This window comes from Herpailurus yagouaroundi, unplaced genomic scaffold, assembly GCF_014898765.1.
Source record: "Herpailurus yagouaroundi ecotype Mexico unplaced genomic scaffold, PumYag 77, whole genome shotgun sequence".
Classification (NCBI taxonomy): domain Eukaryota; kingdom Metazoa; phylum Chordata; class Mammalia; order Carnivora; family Felidae; genus Herpailurus; species Herpailurus yagouaroundi.
In genome coordinates, this window is record NW_024412388.1 from 73,119,234 (window position 1) to 73,140,631 (window position 21,398).

Consider the following 21,398-nt stretch of genomic DNA (forward strand, 5'->3'; position numbering starts at 1 on the left):
TATATATATATATATATATGTTTGTTGTGTTTGTTTTTTTTTTTTTTACCTTAGATCCTTCAGGGCCATTTTGTCCAGGAATCCCAATATCTCCTGGAAAACCCTAGGGAACATAAAAAATATAGAGAGTTTACTCAATCGCCATTACTGTAATTCTAGTAAGCATTTGAAAATTTCCTTTGCCATTCTTTCATGCCCAGTTAAAGTAATTTATACTGCTCAAAAAGTTAATATTAAAGGTTAATTATTGCACAGTTGTTTAACACTGGAATACAGAACTGACAAAGTGTTACGTCCCTTCTAAGAACTCTCACGCCATCTTGGAGTCCTGCAAGGTCACTTAATGTAGTGTTTTGACTTCTATTATTTTCCTCATCAGATTGTAAACTCCTTGAAGCAGTTTTATGTCTTAAGAACTATTATATTCTCAGCAACTATTATAATCTTGACAACCTGGCACATAGTAAGTGCTAAAGAAAGCTATTTTGTTGTTGTTGTTGTCATTGTTGAGTGACTGATTTGCTTCTTTTGGGGAAAAAAAAAGACATGTCTGATGGCTACTTCTGGCCCCTGGGCACTGGCTTACAACCACTGGTTCAGAATATCCCCATGGATAATTCATAGTTCCTGTCCATCCTCCAGATGAGTCTGAAACATCTTCTCATTCCAGGAAGCAAAAAGACTATAAAAGGTATCAGATCTAGAGTTATGTGAAGAGCTCTGAGGGAGCTTGAAGAGGATCCCACTGGGCAGATATGGGACAATATGAACTTCAAAAAGGATGAGAATTGCAATGGATTGAAACATATCAAATATTTTTGCTATTCATAAGTTCATAATGATACAACAATTAAAGAACTGCCCTCTTTTAGAGGATTAAAGGAAGCCAACTCATTATTTTGAAAACTGGTAAAGAAAGGTGAAGAATCAAGCATTTACTCTACTTTTCCCATGTATACTGTGCCACTACTAACCAAACAGTAGACAAGGGATGTATTCAGCCAACAAATAAAAAAGAAATGATACAGCAAAAATATCTGTATTTTGCAATCTTCTAATAATTTAATACATCTGGGCATTTGAGTCATCAACTGGTACTAACATCATTAAAACAAAGCGATAACTAGACATTATGTACTTTCTGATGAAAGAACACAGTATCACCTGTAGTCCCACCAAAAATAAATAAGCAAAACTGAATATGGTCAGGCCTCTCTATGTGACTACCCAGGTCACATGACTGGGGATCTTCAACAGCTAAAATGTAAGGGGGTAAAGGAAAATGAAAAGAGAGCTTGTAAGCTGAAAGACATAGCCATAAAATAAGCTTAAACTATAGTTTTAAAAGATGCATACTTGAGTGATAAACCATAAAAGAAAAAAGAACTGCTAACTTTTGGGAGGAGAGAAAGGCTTGTGGTTGTGTTTGATGTAACTATAAATGGGATTGTTTTCTTAATTTTCTCTTTCTCATAGCTCATTATTAGTGTACAGAAACATCACCAATTTTGTATATCAATTTTGTGTACTTTCTTAATAGAAATAGTCTAATCAATTTTTATCAAAAAGCAGAAACTGAATTGGCTTTAAAAATAATAAGTGAAAACATGTCCTCTATTTTCAGACTTCTCACATCTGTTTACTGTACTGAGAAGAGTGACTAAGCATTCTCTCCAGTAAAACCAATGTTTTATTACTCTCTAATCACTAAAGGCTGGAGACAAATTCGCATGCATTTTTTACAGCAAAACCTGGGAACTAAACTACTAGCAGATTCGATTAGTATCCTGGGAAATCATAAGGGTAAAATATGGTCATTCTTATTTTGGCACTAGTTAGAAGTTTAGAAGCTAGAGTGTCCTAATATAGTTAAGTACATCATGATCTATGGCATATAGTGAGCACTTCAGTATTTCTTTGTTAAGAGTTATGAAGTCTCTGTTTTCTACTGAAATATACAGTCTTCCCAGTTAAAAATGGTAAATGGATAAACAATCCACAAATAATTAAATCCAATGGGTAAGTTAATTATGGTATATCAGAAAATGAAATAACCTGGATGTGGCAACCTGGATGTAACTCCAACGTGTTATAGTAAGTAAAAGAAGCCAGACGAAAAGAAAGTATACACTATATGAGTTCATTTATACAAAAACTTTAGAAAAATGCAAATTTATCTATAGTGACAAAAAGCGGATCACTGGTAGCCCAGAAAGGGTAGGGGCAGGAAGGTCAGAGAGAGGGATTACAAAATGTAAATTAGGAAATTGTTGAGTTTGACAGATATGTTGGCTATCTTGATCTTGGTGATGATTTTGTGTTATACATACACACAAAAAATGTGATTAAATCATGCAATTTAAATATATGCAGCTTACTTATGTCAAATATACCTCAATAAAGCTGTAACAACAACAAAAAAGGTAATTGTGTTTTGGCAGGAAACAGTCTGTAATGATTTGAAGAACTCTAGAGAGAAAATATAATTTATTCATTGAACTTGTCCCCAGATCAAATCAGTGAAGTTCAGATTTTGGATTGTTTTGAAAGTAATAGCATATTCAATTTTAATAACTGGTTGAAAATAAAGTATATGTTTTGAGAAGTTTATACTTTCCTGATATTTTATAAAGTAGCTTTAAAATACTCTTGTTATAGACAATAGCATCACTTAGGGCACTTAACTCTCATAAAATTTTCAAATTTTCATTGATTTTTATACTCATTGTGCTTTAAATATACAATAACACAATACAGTTGACTTAAATTTATCTTCTTAGTAGTTTATAACTCTGAACAAAGTAGAAATGAATACATTCTTAGAAAAACAGTCATATTAAAACAAGATGAAATTAATAAATCATTCAAGATAGGGCAACACATAAGTTATGGATTCCTAAAGGGCAAAGTTACTCAAAGCCTAGTCTGCTGTTAGCATACTGTATCTTCAATAAAAAGTCAATAGCTTAAATTAATGACTAAATTAACAATGAATTGTTTGAATACTTGTATTTTTAATTTTGCAATTTCAAAGTTATTTTTTGTTTAAAAACAAACAAAAAACTACCCTCCCCCAAACCCAACTATCATAGCCTCTATGGATAGGATTGCAATTTTGCATATGCAAGCAAGAAAGAATGCAGCCAGAGGGAGAGAGGTTCTGTAGGGGAGCATTTCATTTGAGACATGGATCCAAAAAACAATCATAAGGTTTTATTCTTTAACATTTGTGGATGTACATGTCATGTCAGTAATATGGTGAGTCCAAGTAAAAAAGTAATAAAAAAAAAAAAAGGATTAAAATGACCTTTGCTGAGTGAGAATAATCCATGCAAAAGTTAATGCCAAAAAAAATATTTGACAGGGCAGAAGTAATAAATTTACTTTCCAAGTAAACTATAGAAACTAAACTTTAGCACAGGGCAGCATGTAACTGCAGACTGAGGCACTGTTCTGTCTTCTGGGAAAACCACAAACAGAAAATATGCACTTCTGGAAAAATAAAGGCAAAATAAGAAATTCATCTAGGTATATGGCTTTCTTTCACTCTCTTTTGCTGTTTTAGAATTAAAATACTGTCAAAAACAGTCTTTTTTCATTATGATATCATTGAAAATCTTTGCAAATGATTACTGCTATTCATATATTTTTGCTTTAGCCATTCTATATTTTTGAGTAGTAAATATAGCACAGCTGAACATATATATGTAGCATTCTAAAAACTCAGCAGAGAAAATCCAGAAACAAAGACAATGAAAATTCCTTATAACACAAGGAATTCCTTATATACTCTCTGAATGACTTTTTAAATAAGACTTTAAATATTAGCAGTATGTTTGAAGTCACTCTTAAAAGAACCTACAAAGTCAATTGCAAAGTCCACTTTTATTTTACTGAAATTCACACAAAACCATACCAAACTTACAATTTTAAGATAAACAATGTCAACCATTGTTTGATCCTTAGGTTTGGATAACCTATGGTGACAAAAAGCAGGTCAGGGAAGGGAGGATCATGAGAAACAGAAAGGAAGTCACAAAGGTGAACAAAGAAATTTTGGGTTTTGATGGATGTGTTCACTATTTTGATTGCGGTGATGGTTTCATGAGTTACACATATGTCAGAAATTATCAAATTGTACAACTTAAATATAGTTTGCTATATGTCAATTACACCTCAATAAAACTGTAAAGCAAAAAGATAATTGATACTGGGTATTTTTAGATAATCACTGCCCTTTGGTAGACAACACTCTGCAATTATTTGAAGACCCTTAGAAAACTTGTCCCCAGATAAAAATCAGGTAAGCTCAGATTTCAAATTGTTTTGGAGGTAATAACATGACTATGATTTTATACTTACCTTTGGATAAGTATCATTTTAGGTACTCCATTTCTATATATTTGATTCATGTAGAATTATTATGAGTGTCTTTATTAATTAAAGAATATCAATTTATTCATTCAACATGTTACTATGTATCAGCCATTGTTCTTGGCATTGAACATATACTAGAGAACAAAAATATTCCTTGGTATCATAGAATGTATATTCTGGAGACTCTTTATCTCAGATTCTCCCTTTTTCGGTGTGTGTAAGTTTGTGGCAAGGGGTGGGAAGTTAGGTGATTTAAAAGCTGATTTATATTGTTATGAGGAACTGGTATATATTGATTTCCTACTTTTGTTCCAAATGCACAGCTATAGTCCTGGGCCACTCTATTTTGTTTCCTGTTCTTTCGTGTCTCCAAGCAGAATGAATACTGTGGCTACTTTGTTTCTTTCTAAAATGAATCTGATTATTTGACACTCACACCTATATTTAGGCCTCAGGGAAAAGAATGCACTTTACTCCAAAAACCTGGCCTTGGAGCTATAAGCAATACTTGATCAAAATATTAGCTTATCTTCCTTTGGAGAATGGACAGTATATTTTCAACTGTGTGGGTGGCTGTACTATGTTACTAGAGGCATTTTGAAAACTGTATAAGTGGGTGCAATGGTACATGTAGATACTGGGCGTCAAAGATGTAACATGTAGGGGGCATCTTCTTTTTTATCTGCTCACTGTCTCTTCAGGAAAATACTCTTCCCCAATTTGCAGTCCATGTGCTTCTGGTCCCCATCCCAGTTTACAGGGGTAAGTAAATAGCCCAAATCTTGCCAATTACAGTATTCCATCCCTATGAGTACTGTGATTGATTTAAAGATGATCATGTACTCCAAGCGAGATTGGCTGGAATCTACCTTAGAATATTTGCTGGAGCTATAAAGAAAGAAGAATGCTTTCTTTTTGCTAAGATTGCTAACTGTGAGGGAAATATAAGCCTAGAGTTGCCAAGGGCCATATTTTCCACAATGTGTTCCTGTGAATGAAGCTAACAGACATAAGTAAAGCTAATAAGTGGAGAGTGTCTTGATTATATTCATCAAATTCCTGTATTTGGCCAAATGTCTAGGTATAGATACTGCTGGATTTCCTGATTACATTAGCCAATCCTGAATTTTGCTTAAAACTGTTTGAGGTAGGGGAGCACCTGGGTGGCTCAGTTAGTTAAATGTCTGATTTCAACGCAGGTCATCATCTCATCGTTCATGAGTTCGAGACCCAAATTAGGCTCTGCACTGACAGCGTGGAGCTTGCTTGGGATTCTCTCTCTCGCCCTCTCTCTGCCCTTCCCCACTCACTCTCTTTTTCCCTCAAATAATAAATAAACTTAAAAAAAACTGTTTGAATTATGTTTTGTCATTTTTAATGGAAGTAGAATTGACTAAAAAACTGAATTATTTGTAGTTTTAAAATACACATAGCTTCCTTGTATACCTCTGCTGTAATACCCTTGCCCTCTGTTTCTATTTGATAAGTTGGAACTATTTCATCAAGTCTTTGCTCAAGCAACCATACTTCTTGGAAGTCTCCTTTAACTCACTGCCCCAGGTTCCTTCATCATATAATTGGTTGCCAACTCAAATATAACATGATCTGTGAAGCTTTTCATGGTTTCCCTTAGCCAGAATCAGTAGCTTGTTCCTTTATATTCCTATAGAACTCTGTTAATATGGCTATTTAGTAGTAATCACACTATACTGTAATTAAGGGTTTGCTTCTTTATTCCAATAAAATGTGAGCTCATGGAGGAAAATAAATGTATCTTACTCAACTCTATATCTCTAATATTTAACTTAACATGTTGCTAGCGACAATTCTCCATGGTCTCTTGTATTTTTGCACATTATACAAACGAGACGTTAATTATTCATTGTTCCAATCTATATTTTCAGGGATTTTTGTATAGTAAAGATGGCTATAGAATCTCCCTCTGTAGCAAAAGGCAGGAATATAAACTTCCATATAATAATAATCTTTCTGGAATACATTTATTTTTTTAAATAACTGACCATTATAAAAGATTCAGTTTCTCTAAGTTCAAAGTTCCTCTTATGTAATATAACCACTGCTTATGCAAATGTCATCTAGCCCTCTTTGCATCACCCTGTGAGAAGGCTCAGAAAATCAGAGCAAAAATACTGATACTCTGGACATTGCTATTGCTAAGAATAATAAACAGTCCTTTGTCTCTGTCCCATGAGTTTCGTGTCTTCTAATAGAATCTGTGAAACTCTCAGTCTAATTTGTTGGCTTGGATATAGGATAAAATTTCAGATTCTTCACAGTCTCTGACAGTTCTGATGATGAGAATGGGATACAAATGGAGACACAGCTTTCTGGAAGAGGAAGTGTGAGGGCCTTACCAGGTGATTAATGGGATTTGAGGAAAGTCCCTGGGAATAGGCAGTGAGCATGTTAACCAAATTTTATAGTGAACCAGATAATAAATGGGTCTCCACTTTATTGCCTGCTAAGAGGAGCAACTTGGGGAGATGGGTGTAGGCCAAGTACTGGGAACCAGAAGTATTTTCAAAGACGGTTGCCTTAGTTGTTGCTAATTCTCCTTGGAGTGGAAAGACTTCCTCATCAACCTAGCAAACAGCCTCAGGCCCACCTCAATGTAACTACAGTAGTAAGTACTATTAGTGACAGCAACTAACAGTACTAAGATTCAACCTGGGTAGGCAGAAGATTCTGTCCCCTTTCAGACAGCAGTTATGGAAACTCCCACCTGAGTTTGAAAGGACAGAAATTTGTGATCATTACTGGAAGCAACCAGGAAAATCAATAAAACTTTGGCTGGTTCACTTGAGAGATGAGGGGACAGGTTCCATATACGATACAAGAATTGTGATAATAAACTTGACTATCTAGCTACTAGAAGTCTCTGCCTTGATACCACTTTGAATCGAAGGACTTATGCAATTTGGCACCAACCTAGTTTTACAACCTTATCTATTACCCTATACCAACACATGGAATCTGCATCAGCTAGCCAGTTTCATTCATTATTCTGTAAATCCACAATGCATATTACCTAGAATCTGTTTATGTGATTTACCCTGCCTGGAATGCCCTCCCCTTTTCCTACCATTTACTCATCAACAATCTAATTCAAGATCCATATTTTCCATGAACCTGTCCCTAATCCTTCCATCTCCTGTTAATCTCTCTCTACTAACACTGTACTATATAATGCTACTTATTTAATTCTTACATGGTGCCTTTACTGTTATCTAAAAGTATTTGTATATATCTTATTTATCCCAAGTAGACTGTAAATTGACACAAATTATGAACAATATATTATTTTTGGGTGCATCCTATAGTGTTTACTATGCATAGTAGTAGTACACAGTAGGAATATGAGAAATGATTTCTTATTGACTAATTCAACTGATTTAATCACATATTTCTTTCAGCACAAGTTTTTGAGTAACAACTAAAAACAAAATTACTCAACTAAACCCAAGTGATAAAAGATAACAAAGAAGTAACTAGTTTAATTAAAGCGAATTCATTTGGACTAAGATCCACCCAACTGGCCATAGGCTGGCTTATTCAAGTCCACTGAGGTGCTAAAATGTACATTTAGAAGCGTGACTTTACTTGATATGAGCAGACTCTCCAAATAAACTTCAGCATTTGACTCTAGGGAAGACCGCCCTAGTGGAAAAAGAGGACCCACTGGTTGGCCACTTCTAATATCTCTGTGATTAGTGGTCTCAGCTCAGTTTTGTAGTAAAACAATTGGCTCCACTTACCAAGAACATCGTCCAAAATTCAACTATTTGGCAATCTCAGTAGTCCATGGAGGTTAACAGCTGAATCAACAAACATTCTCACTACCAAGCTACCACATTTGAAGGTGGTTTGCTGCCAGAACTGGGAGGAAACATGGGATTAGTGCTCAAAACTGATGCTGCTATGCTGAAAGAGTGAAGATTCCTGTGTAGCACTTTCCATATGTTTTTGTTAAAAGCAAACAAAGAACTAGCATAGAAAAAAATTTAACCTTATGTTTTAAAGTACATGAAATTTTATCTTGGGCCATCGCTAATATTTACAATTCAGTGAATAGGTAAATGCAGATATATTTACTTCTCTGTCACTTTAACAATTTGCCTAGAATAAGCACAACATTAAGGAGAAAAAAGCTTTGAAGAGGTTTGAAGTGACATTTATTGAGATGATCTTTAATGATGAACAGTCTCTTCAATATCAATGGCAAATAACTTGGCATTTACAACAAAAACTTAAGAGCACTTTGTTTTCACTGACTTTTATGAAGATCTGAGCTTCTGAACTAGCAAGAAATATTGTACTAGCAAGAAATATTGGCCAGTCTTGTCCTGTCGTATTGGCAGTACAGATGACAACTTGTATGGTATGATTAATTTGAGGAGTATCAAAGTTTCTAATCACCCACAGATTTTTTTCTGCTCATTAAATGACACCTCAAATTCTACAATTCAAGACTCATTACATTGGTTCCAGGTTTCTGTTTAATGTTAAAATGTAAATATCTTTGAAAGGAGATTATGTTGAAGTTAGCTGTTCTGCTAACCATTTACTGCTTGAAATGAAATATATTTATCAGGTCTTTCTTCCATAAACAAGCTTTGATGGGAAAGGTAAATTATGGAAAGGAAAAGAGACACTGGTTATTTGAGATGGACAAGAATTCATGCTCAGGGGAAAGAACATAGGAGAAACCAGAGGTCATAGAAATTAAGTTTTTGGCTATTTTATAATTTTCTCTGGGGACTAAACTGATTCTAGATTATTTTATTATTATTCTGATTATTTTAAGAAAATAATTGATTTTTAATTTTTAATTTTATCAAACCAAATTAATCTTGATGTCCAGGAAAAAAGACAGATAGAGACAGTGGAAGTTTTGACACAGTTTGAATTGAATATTGATTTCTTGCATATAAATGCCTTGAAATCAAGACCAAATCTAATTGACCTCAGCATTTTTTTTAGTGAACATATTGAGAGATGATCTGTTGAAAAGGAAGAATTGGACTGTCTAAAGAAAAGCCTAAAAGGAAGAGATCTTCCTATAGCTGGGTAGACCTTTGGGTTCTAAGGATCAGACAGTCATTCACATCTACATGACTGCCAATCATATTGTATGGAGAGAATGTCAGAGATTACTGCCACCATTAAAAATATAAAATGTGTATATGTGGTGTTCTCTGTCAGAGCATTGTTTAATTCACGAGACAGGTGCCTACAAAAATCAGTTGGATTGTGGAGAATGACTATAGACTACCACAATCCCACTTGAAGCTGCTGTGTCAGACATAATATTATTACTAACACAGATGACTAATGCCTTCTGTATTTGGTAGGTAATCACTGATTTGATAAATGCATTCTTTTCCTTCATAATCAAAAGAAAGTTAAAAAAAAGAATCTGCATTCAAGTGGGGCCCTTCCAATCTGGAAGTTATCGGCAGTCCATCTTCACAGAGACAGATAAGTATTTTATAACAGTTTACTTTCCTTCCTTTAGAGCCTCAACTAGCCCAGTATCTAGAAAATTATAGAATGCCTAATCCACAGGCATGGAACCCCACAGAGAATAGTATCTGAACAAGATATCCTCTCTGTATCAAAGGAGGTACCAGAGTATGCCTTCAGTGATTCATTGACCTTCACCTAATCTGTACCATCTAGAGGTAGCTAGTCTTACAAAACATTGTAACTGCCTTCTAAAGTTATAATTGAAGTGCCAACTTAAAGGAAACAATATAAAAGGAGTACCACCCTTTGGGATATAGAGTATTTTTTAAGTCAGAGACCTGTATATGGTGCTTTTGTCCACAATAGGAAGGATACGTGACTTTGGAAACCAAGGAATAGAAGTGGATGTCATCCTATTTACCATCACTCCCAGTGACATCTAGATTTTGTACTTTCTCTCCCCACAACCTTGGACTTTTCAGGGTTAGATATCCTGTTACCCAAAGGGGCTCTCTCTTGACAGGAGACAGAGCAAACATCCCACTAAGCTAAACATATGGCTGCCAACAGGGCACTTTGGACTTTTTATGATGAGGTAGGGGCAAACAAGAAGAGGAGTCACCATATTGGCATGGTTAATTGACTCTGAAAAACGAAGAGGCAAGACTGCTTTTACACAAAAAGGGCAGAAAAGAATACACATGGAACTCAGGTGATACACTGGACATCTCTTAGAAGTCTTATCAAGAGTTCATATTCTTCAGTAATGAAGATTAAGGTTATACCACCAGGTAAGCCACCAAGACCTACTGAGGTGATAGCTGAGGGTGAAAGGAATTTAAAATGGAGAGTGAAGGAGGGAACAATGAGTACCAGCTGTGACCCCAAGAGAAATTAGACCATCAGCAGTCATATGACATTTGACTTACATAGATGAATTAGACCAAAAATAATGAAGACATAGTAAAACCTAAAGAATATAATAAAGAAGAGTAAGTCACTATATACTAAAATTCACATTTGATAATAAAAACATACCTCCTTGGCAAGTATATATTGAACATTCACAAAAAATGATCACAAAAAGAAAAAGACTGATAAGCTCCACAAAATAGAACAGCAGCCTCTGATAACAATGCAACAAAAATAAGAATTATTAACAAAATCAAAACCATTGGCACTCCCAATGGAGTGGAAATTCTAAATCTCCTTTTTAAATAACTCTTGGGTGAAAAGGGAAATAACTGAAATTACAAAATATCTAAAAGATAATATCAATAAAAGTACTCCATACCAGAATCTTTGAGATACATTTGAGGCAGTAATCAGAGAGAAATTTATAGTCGTTAACAGTTTCAGGAATGAAAATAAAATAATGAAAATAAATAAAATTAAATCCCCAACTAAAAAAAAAACAACATAAACCATAAGTATCTCAAAGATATATATAATAAAGATAAAAGGGGAAACTAATTATGTAAAGAAAAGAAAAACAGAAGACAATAGAAACAATTTCAAAAATGTTTTTGAGAAAAAAATAACTGGACAAACTCAATCAAACCTAGCCAAGAAATAAAAGGAGAAGCACATATATAAATATTTAAGAAATTTTTAATGGTACATTGGAAATAACCATTAAAACAAAAAATTAAAAATCATAAAGAGACTATTTTGTGGATTTATATGGAAGTAAATTTGAAAACCTAGATGAAACATAATTTCCTAAGGACAATTTAACAAAGCCAATCCCATTAGAGAGCTTAAAAAGCCTACTTTCTGCAGAAGCAATAGGAAAATTCAGAAACTACCCCTTAAAAAGCATCGATTACAGATGGTTTCACAGAGGAATTCCACCAAAGCCTCATAGATAAGATAGTCCCAATATTCCATATATACTCCAGAGTACTAAAACTGAAGATTTCCTAATTATTTTGATGAAATAAGTATAACATTAATACCTAAACTTGATAAAGAAGTACAAAAAAGATTGAATATTATAAAGATCACTTATAAATATTGATGCAAAAGTACAAATAACTATCAGTAGAATTAGCATTCTATTAAGAAAATATACCATGATCAAATAGAATATTTTAAAAAATGCAACAGAAACTAGTGATTATATAGAAATAGTCAATTCATAGAAATTATATAGAAATAGTCGTTATACAGAAAATAGTTAATAGAAAATCCATTACTATAATATACCATATAAATAGATCTCAAAAGAAAAAGTATATAATTATCTTCATAGAGTTTGAAAATATAACAAATATTTGACAAAGTATAACAATCATCTCTGACTAAAAAATATCACTCAAAAATAGGAACTGGTGAATATTTCTTAACATGATAAAATACATGCATATTTTAATTTTAACTCAGAATTTACTTCATGAGGAATCACTATAGTATTTCCATTAAGATCAGGAACAAGGCAAAGAGGAATACTACTTCCAATTCTTCAACATTTTACCAGAGGTATTACGATGCCATTACACATAAAAAATTGAATCATAGGTAAGAGAACTGAGAAAGAAGAACTAAAAGGATCTCTATTTGCAAATTACATGAGAGCATGTCTCGAAAACTTTAGAAAATCACTGATAAAACTAACTCAAAGATAAGAAACCATTAAGGTAGCAGGATATGAAATTAGCATTCAGAAAATCAGTAATTTCCATACCCATACAAAACCTGTTAGAAACTAGAATAGTAGAGAAAATCCCATTTATAATAGCAACAAAAAAGATGAAATACCAGGGAAAAAATTTAATAAAATAAACCTACATGTATAAAATCTCTATGAGGAAAACTTTAAAACATTTCCTAAAAAACACAAAAGCGGACTTGAACAAATAAAAGATATTCATTATTCTTGGACTGGATGACCCAATATCATAAAAATGTCACTGCTCCCTAAATTAATCTATAAATATGTCTAATAAAATAATAATTATTATGAAATGCAAATCAATAGAAATAATATTTTTTAGTGAAGCTAGACATGTTGATGCTGAAGTATACATGCAAAATACAAGTATGTAAGTATAGGCAGGAAAACACTGATAAAGAAAAGTGAAGAGAATTTATATAGCCTTTTCAGGCATTAAAACATACTATAAACTACTATTAAGTAATAGTACCATAAGGAGTAAGTTTTAAAGTACCAAGACTTCATTTGTTCTGATTACTTATAGCTTTGTAATATAGCTTATAATCAGAAAATGTGATGTCTCCAGCTTTGTTCGTCTTTGTTTCTTCTTTTAGGATTGCTTTGGTTATAGACTAGTAAACAGAATAGCCCAGACATAAACCCATGCATATACAGTCAACTAATTTTTGACAAGGGTAGCAAGAATGTGTAATAGGTGAAAGACAGTCTTTTCAATAAATTGTGTTGGGAAAATTGAATATCCACAAATAACAGAATGAAACTGGAACCCTACCTTACACCACTCACAAAAATGAACTCAAAATGGATCAAAGACTTAAATATGAAACCGGAAACCATAAAACTGCTAGAAGAAAACAGGCAGAAACCTCCTTGACATTGGTCTTGGCAAGGATTCCTTGGATAAGACACCAAAAGCACAGGCAACAAAGGCTAAAATAAACAAGTGGGAAACAATAAAAAAAAAACCTGAAAAGGCAACTCATATAATTCAATAACTAAAAAACAATCCAATTAAAAATGAGCAGAGGATCTGCATAGACATTTTTCCAAATAAGACATACAATGGCCAATATGTACTTGAAAGGGGGCTCAACATTGCTAAACATCAGAGAAATGAAAATCAAAACCACAATGAGATATCAACTCACACCTGTTAAAATTACTATTATCAAAAAGATCAGAAATAACAAGTGTTGGCAAGATGTAGAGAATAGAATCCTTGTGCACTCTTTGTAAGAATGTAAATTGGTTCAGCCACTAGGGAAAACAGTATAAAGATTCTCAAAAAAAATTAAAAATAAAACTCCATATGATCAAGCAATTCTATTTCTGGGTATTGATCTAAAGAAACAGAAAACACTAACTTAAAAAGATATATCCACCCCTATGTTCATTGCAGCATTATTCACAATATGTGAGATATGGAAAATCTAAAAACATACATTGATGGGTAAATGGATAAAGATGATGTGATGCAAAGGAGGGAAGATGGCAATGGAGTAGTAGGACCCAAGGATTGCCTTGTCCTGAAAATACAACTAGATAACTATTAAATTATCCTAAATACCCCAGAAATTGACCTGCAGAAAGGCAGAACAAACTCCACAACTAAAGATAGAGAAGAGAACACACTGAAGAAGGTAAGAAGTAGAGAGATGCAGTTTGGGAAAGAAATGGATATGGCTGCTGTGGTGGGGAGGGAGTTGCAGAGAAGGGTGAGAGACAGGCTTGCACACAGGGGAGTACATGTGGAAAATGAATCTCCATAGCAATTGGCTTGGAAAGCCAGAGGGGCCCTATTTTGTGAGTTCTTGAAACCAGCAGGGCTTAAAGCCTGGAGTTTTAAAGGTCATCTGGCATGGCTGAGATAAAGCCTGGAAGGCATTGCCTTATCTTAGAGAGAAGGCAGGCAAACAACCTGCAGACATACAGCATGGAAACAGTGATTTGAAGAGCTCCTGGGGTACACAGTGGAGAGGTTATTTGCTCATTTTGGAGCTTGTCCCATAGAGGCAGCATTCACAGACAGACCTCTTGGGAACAAAAGAACTGGCTGACACCATTTCTCTGCCCTGCACCGCACCAAAAGCACAGGGCCACCTGCAGGAACAAACACAGTCCAATATTCACTACCTAACTTGCTTATGCCAAGTCCCACCTCCACCCATGCTCTGGTGGAATAACTCCCCTCCTCCTCACTCCCCACCCAGCCATGCTTGCCTCAGTCCCAGTGGGCCTGCTCTCCCACAAGACCAGCCCAAATCCCTGCTCACATTGCATCTTCTCATGAAGGGGGTTGCTGAGCATCAGTTCCAACAGAAGTGGCAACAGGTCTCATTTCACCAACAGATCAGAGTACACGTAGTTAAAATATGCCACATTCAGGCTGGGGACCAAACACTGCCCACAACAGGCAAAGAGAACCTCTGTAGACGACTGGCCTAATGGATAAAGCCCCCAGGGCAAGACAGCACAGTACACACAGCACATGCTGGAGACACTCCTGGAAGTACAAGACCCTGGGGAATAAGGGAACACTACACAGCAGGGCACCAAAGGGCCTCTTCTTTGTAAGTCCATTACCCTCAAAAACAGGAGATATAGTTGACTTTCCTAACACAGAAATAGGCGCAGAGACTTAGGAAAAAAAATGAGAAGACAGAGACATTTATCCCAAATGAAAGAACAGGACAAAGCCAGAGCCAGAGATCTAAGTGAAGCAGATATAAGTAATATGCCTGATGGAGAATTTACAGTAATGATCATAAAGGTATTCACTAGACTTGAGAAAAGAGTCAAAGACAGGAGTGATACCCTTACCATAGAAATAAGGAATAACATAGCAGAGGAAAGGGCTCAGTAAACCAAATGAGAAACACACATGAAGGAATGAACAGCAAGCTGGAAGAAGCAGAGGAATGAATTAATGACCTAGAAGACAGAATAATGGAAAATAATCAAGCTGAACAAAAGAGAGAAAAAGGAATTATGCAAAATGAGAATAGGCTTAGGGAAATCAGTGACTCCGTCAAACAATAATATTCATATTACAGGAATCTCAGAAGATGAAGAGAAAGGAAAGGGGACATAAAATTTATTTGAAGAAAGAATAGTTGAAAACTTTCCTAATCTGGGGAAGGAAACAGATAACCAGATCCAGGAGGCACAGAGAACCCTCATCAAAATTGACAAAAGCAGATCCATACCAAGTTATATTGTAATCAAGTTGGCAAAATATAGTGATAAAGAAAAAAATTTTAAAGCAGGAAAACAAAGGAAGATAGCAACATACAAGGGAAAATTCATGAGGCTGGTGGAAGATTTCTCAACAGAAACTTGGCAAGTCAGAAGGGAGTGGCATAATATATTCAGTGTTGAATGCACAAAATCTGAAGTCAAGAATACTCTATGCAGCAAGGCTATCATTCAGAATAGAAGTAGAGATAAAGAGTTCCCCAAACAAAAGCCAAAATTGTACATGACTACTAAAGCAGCCCTGTAAGAAATATTAAAGGGGACAATTTGAGTAAAAAGGAGAGAACAAAAGTGATAATAGAAAGGTAGAAAACACAACAGTAAAAATGAATTAGTCTGTAAAAAGCCAGTCAAGGAAATCACAAAATAAAAGGATGTAAAATAAACAACATATACCTAAAATGTGGAGAGGAAAGGAGTAAAGAATGGGTTCAAACTTAAATGACTATCAACATAGGCTGCTATATGCAAAAGAGGCTATATACAAACCTAATAGTAATCATATGTCAAAAACCACAAATAAATATGCAAAGAATAAAGGGAAAAGAATCCAAATGTATCACTAAGAATATCAGCAAATTGTGAAAAAAAAAAAAAGACAAGAAAGGATCAGGAAAAATCTTCAGAAACAACCAGAAAACAAATAATAAGATGACTATAAATACATACCTATCAATAATTACTTTCAATGTAAATGTACTAAACATTCCAATCAAAAGGCATAGAGTGACAGAATGGAAAAAAAATGGAAGGAAATAATAAAGATCATAGTAGAAATAAATGATACAGAAACTAAAAACACAATAGATCAATGAGAACAGAGATGTTTTTTTGAAAACAATCAATAAAATTATTAAACCTCTAGCCAGATGTATCAAGAAATAAAGAGAAAGGACTCAAATAAATAAAATCTCAAATAAGAGAGGAGAAATAACTACCAGCACGACAGAAATACAAGCAATTATAAGAGAAAATTATGAAAAACTATACGCCAACAAACTGGACAAACCTAACAGAAATGGATAAATTCCTAAAAACATATAACTTACCAAAAGTGAAGCAGGAAGAAATAGTAAATTTGAATAGACTGAATACAACAATTAAATTGAATCAGTAATAATAATAAAAAAAACTCCAAACAAACAAAAGTCCAGGACCAGATGGCTTCATGGGCAAATTCTACCAAATACTTAAAAAAGAGTTAATACCTCTTCTTCTCAAACCATTTCAAAAAATAGAAAATAAAGGAAAACTTTCAAATTCATTGTGTGAGACCAGCATTACTCTGATATGAAAACCAGATGAAGACACTAACAAAAAAAGGAAACTACAAGCCAACATCTCTAAACAACATAGATGCAAAAATCCTTAAAATATTAGCAAATCAAATCAAACAATACATTAAAAAAATTATTCACCACAATCAAGTGAGATTTATTCCTGGGCTGCAAGGGTAGTTCAATATTCACAAAGCAATCAACATGATACATCACATCAATAAGGGAAAGGATAAAAACTACATGCTCATTTCAATAGATGCAGAAAAAGCATTTGGCAAAGTACAACACCCATTCATGAAAAAAACCCTCAACAAAGTAGTTTAGAGGGAACATACCTCAACACAATTAAGACAACATATGAAAAACCCACAGCTAATATCATCTTCAATGGGGAAAAACTGAGATCTTTTTCTCTATGGTCAAAAACAAGGCAGGGATGTCCACTCTGACCAGTGTTATTTAACACAGTATTAGAAGTCCTGGCCACAGCATTCAGACAATAAAAAGAGATGAAAAGTGCCCCAATTGGCAGGGAAGAAGTAACTTGCACTATTTGCAGATGACATGATACTCTATACAGAAAACCTGAAGACTCCACCAAAAAATTGCTAGAAGTGAAAAATGTATTCAATAAAATTGCATAATACAAAATCAATGTACAGAAATCGGTTGCATTTCTACACACCAATAATGAAACAGCAGAAAGAGAAATTAAGGAATAAATCTCATCTACAATTCCACCTAAAACAACAAGGTACCTAGGAAGAAACCTAACCTAAGAGGTGAAAGACGTGTACTCAGAAAACTTAAAACACTGATAAAATTCCAGATGACACAAAGAAATGGAAAGACATTCCATGGTCATGGATCAAAAGAACAAATATTGGTAAAATGTCTATACTATCCAAAGCAATCTACACATTTAATGCAATCCCTATCAAAATACTAACAGCATTTTCCACAGAGCTAGAATAAACAATCCTAAAATTTATATGGAACCACAAAAGATCTCAAAGAGCCAAAGCAATCTTGAAAAAGAAAGGCAAAGCTGGAGGCACCACAACTCTGGACTTCAAATTTTATTACAGAGCTATAGCAATGAAAACAGTATGGTACTAGTACAAAAACAGACACATAGATCAATAGAACATAACAGAAAGCCCAGAAATAAACCCACAACTGTATGGTGAATTAATCTTTGACAAAGCAGGAAAGACTATCCAATGAGAAAAAGAGAGTCTCTTCAACAAATGGTGTTGGGAAAACTGGATAGCTACACGCAAAAGAATGAAACTGGACCATTTTCTTATAACATACACAAAAATAAAGTCAAAATGGACTAAAGACCTAAGTGTGAGACCTAAAACCATAACACTCCTAGAGGAAGACACAGGCAGTAACTTATCTGACATGGGCTGTAGCAATATTTTTCTAGCTAGGTCTCCTGAGGCAAGGGAAATAAGAGTAATAATAAACTATTGGGACTGCATCAAAATAAAAAGCTCCTGCACAGTGAAGGAAATAATCAACAAAACTAAGGGCAATCTACAGAATGAGAGAAGATATTTGCAAGTCACATATCTAACAAAGGGTTAGTATCTGAAATATACAAAGAACTCATAAAATTCAACACCAAAAAACAAATAATCCAACTAAAAACTGGCAGAAGACATGAACACACATTTCTCCAAAGACATAGAGATGGCCAATAGACACATGAAAAGATGTTCATCATCACTTACCATCAGGGAAATGCAAATGAAAACTACAATGAGTTTAATTGTATCACCTCACATCTGTCAGAATGGCTAAAGTCAATAAGACAACAGACAACAGTTGCTGGCAAGGATACTGGGGAAAAGGAAACTTCATGCACCATTGGTGGGAATGCAAACCTGTGCAGCCACTCTGAAAAACAGTATGGATCTTCTTCAAAAAGTTAAAAATACAAATATCCTTTGATCCAGCAATCACCCTACTGGGTATTTACCCCCAAAATTACAAAAAAACACTAATTCAAAGAGATACATGCACCCTGATGTTTATAGCAGCATTATCTACAATACCCAAGATATGGAAGCAGCCCAAGTGTCCACTGATTGATGAATGGATAAAGAAGATGTGGTATAGATGTACACAATGAAATACTATTCAGCCATAAAAAATAATGAAATCTTGACATTTGCAAACAACAGAGTTAGAGAATATAATGCCAAGCAAAATAAGTCAGAGAAAGACAAATACCATATGATTTCACTCATATGTGGCATTTAAGAAACAAAACAGACAAGCAAAGTGTAAAACATAGAAAGAAATCAAGAACCAGACTCTTAATTGTAGAGAACAAACTGATGGGTACCAGAGGGGAAGGGGCTAGGGGGAAGGGTTAAAAAGGTGAGGGGATTGAGGAGTGCAATTGTGATGATGAGCACTAGGTGATGTACTGAATTGTTGAATCACAATATTGTATATCTGAAACTAATATAATATTTGTATGATAACTAACTGGAATTAAAATTAAACTTAAAAAACCTAATGTAATGTGTGTGCGCGTGCACACACACACACACACACACACACACAGGAATATACTAAACCAGAAAAGAAAGAATGAAATCTTGACATTTGAGACAACACAAATGAACCTGGAGTGCATTATGCTACATGAAATAAGCCAGAAGAAAAAGAAAAATACTGTACTTTATCACTTCTATGTAGAATCTTAAAAAAATAGCTGATTTCATAGGAACAGAGATTAGAATGGTGGTTGAGAGTGACTGGGGGGAAGCAAAACAGGGTGTATAGGTTCAGTTATAAGAATACAATAACATGAATAGAGATGTACAGTTAGAAGAATAAGTTCTGAGAATCTAATGTACAGCATGGTGACTATAGTTAAAAATATGGTATATTTGAGATTTAGGTTCTGGGAAGGTGGAAGCGTAGGAGGACGCTGGGCTCACCTCGTCCTGCTGATCACTTAGATTCCACCCACATTGGCCTAAATAACCCAGAAAACTGCCAGAAGACTAGCAGAATGGACTCTCTGGAGCCAAGCATAGAGAAGAGGCCCACGGAAGAGGGTAGGAAGGGAGGAGAGACAGCGTGTGCTACAGGGACTGGCAGAAGGGAGCTGGGGGCAGTGGAGGGGCAGCCCGCCAGGCAAGGCAGAGCCCCCGAAGTTTGGCTTGCAAAAGCGGAGGGGCTGGACTGCGTGAGTTCTGACAGCCAGAGGGACTTAACATCTGGAATGTTAGAAGTCAACAGCTCTACTCTCGGAGAGCAGGGAGGGTGACAGGATGCTGGCAGGGAGAATTGTTGAGCTCCGGACACAGAGCTCAGCTCTGCAGGGGAACAAAGGCACTGGCAAGCAACATTTCCCTCTCCCATCTCCCAACTGAAATTCCAAAGGAACCAGTTCCCGTCACCAAACTTGCTTGTACCACGCAAACGCCCAACGCTGTGCTTCTGTGGATCCATCCCTCCGACGGGCCTGCCTCCCTCCTGGTGCGGCAGGGCCCCTCCCACAGGGGACCACCTAAGGCAAAGTGAGCTAAGCCTACCCCTCCCGCCCCCGTGAGCCTTGCTGATCCACCCCGGCTAATACATCCTTGGCCAGATCCCATCGAAGCAGCGCCACAAGCCTGGCAGTGTGCAAGCAGCCCAGACAGGGGCCACACCACTTCACAGTGAGTCCTGCCCCTGGGAGAGGGGAAGATAAGGTACACACCAGACTGACTATGGCCCCAGCAGTGGGCTGGGGGCAGACAGTGGGTCTGACTGCGGCCCCACCCACCAACACAAGTTTCTCTGGACAGCACAGGGGAAGTGCCCTGCAGTTTGGAGCTACCTCAGGGACTACCCAAAATGACAAGACGGAAGAATTCTCTTCAAAAGAACTCCAGCTAACGAATTGATCAAAACCAATTTAAGCAATATAATGCAACAAGAATTTAGAATAATAGTCATAAAATTAATCGCTGGGCTTGAAAAAAGCATAGAGGACAGCAGAGAATCTATTGCTACAGGGATCAAGGGGCTAAAAAATAGTCACGAGGAATTAAAAAATACTATAAATGAGGTGCAAAATAAAATGGAGGTGGCCATAGCATGGATTGAAGAGGCAGAGGAGAGAATAGGTGAATTAGAAGATAAAATTATGCAAAAAGAGAAAGCTGAGAAAAAGAGAGATAAAAAAATCCAGGAGTATGAGGGGAGAAGTGGAGAACTAAGTAATGCAATCAAATGGAACAATATCCATATCATAGGTATTCTAGAAGAAGAAGAAGAAGAAGAAGAAGAAGAAGAAGAAGAAGAAGAAG

The 21,398-nt window shown here is 35.4% G+C and overlaps 1 protein-coding gene across 5 annotated transcripts in view; it reads right to left on the bottom strand.

Moving 5' to 3' along the window:
- COL24A1 (collagen type XXIV alpha 1 chain) overlaps positions 1–21,398 on the bottom strand; it is a 405,325-nt gene that overhangs the window by 253,317 nt on the left and 130,610 nt on the right. For all 5 annotated transcript variants that reach the window (XM_040470847.1, XM_040470844.1, XM_040470848.1 and 2 more), the window contains one exon: positions 50–103. In XM_040470847.1, the coding sequence (XP_040326781.1) occupies positions 50–103 (54 nt within the window). The remainder of the gene's footprint in view (positions 1–49; positions 104–21,398) is intronic.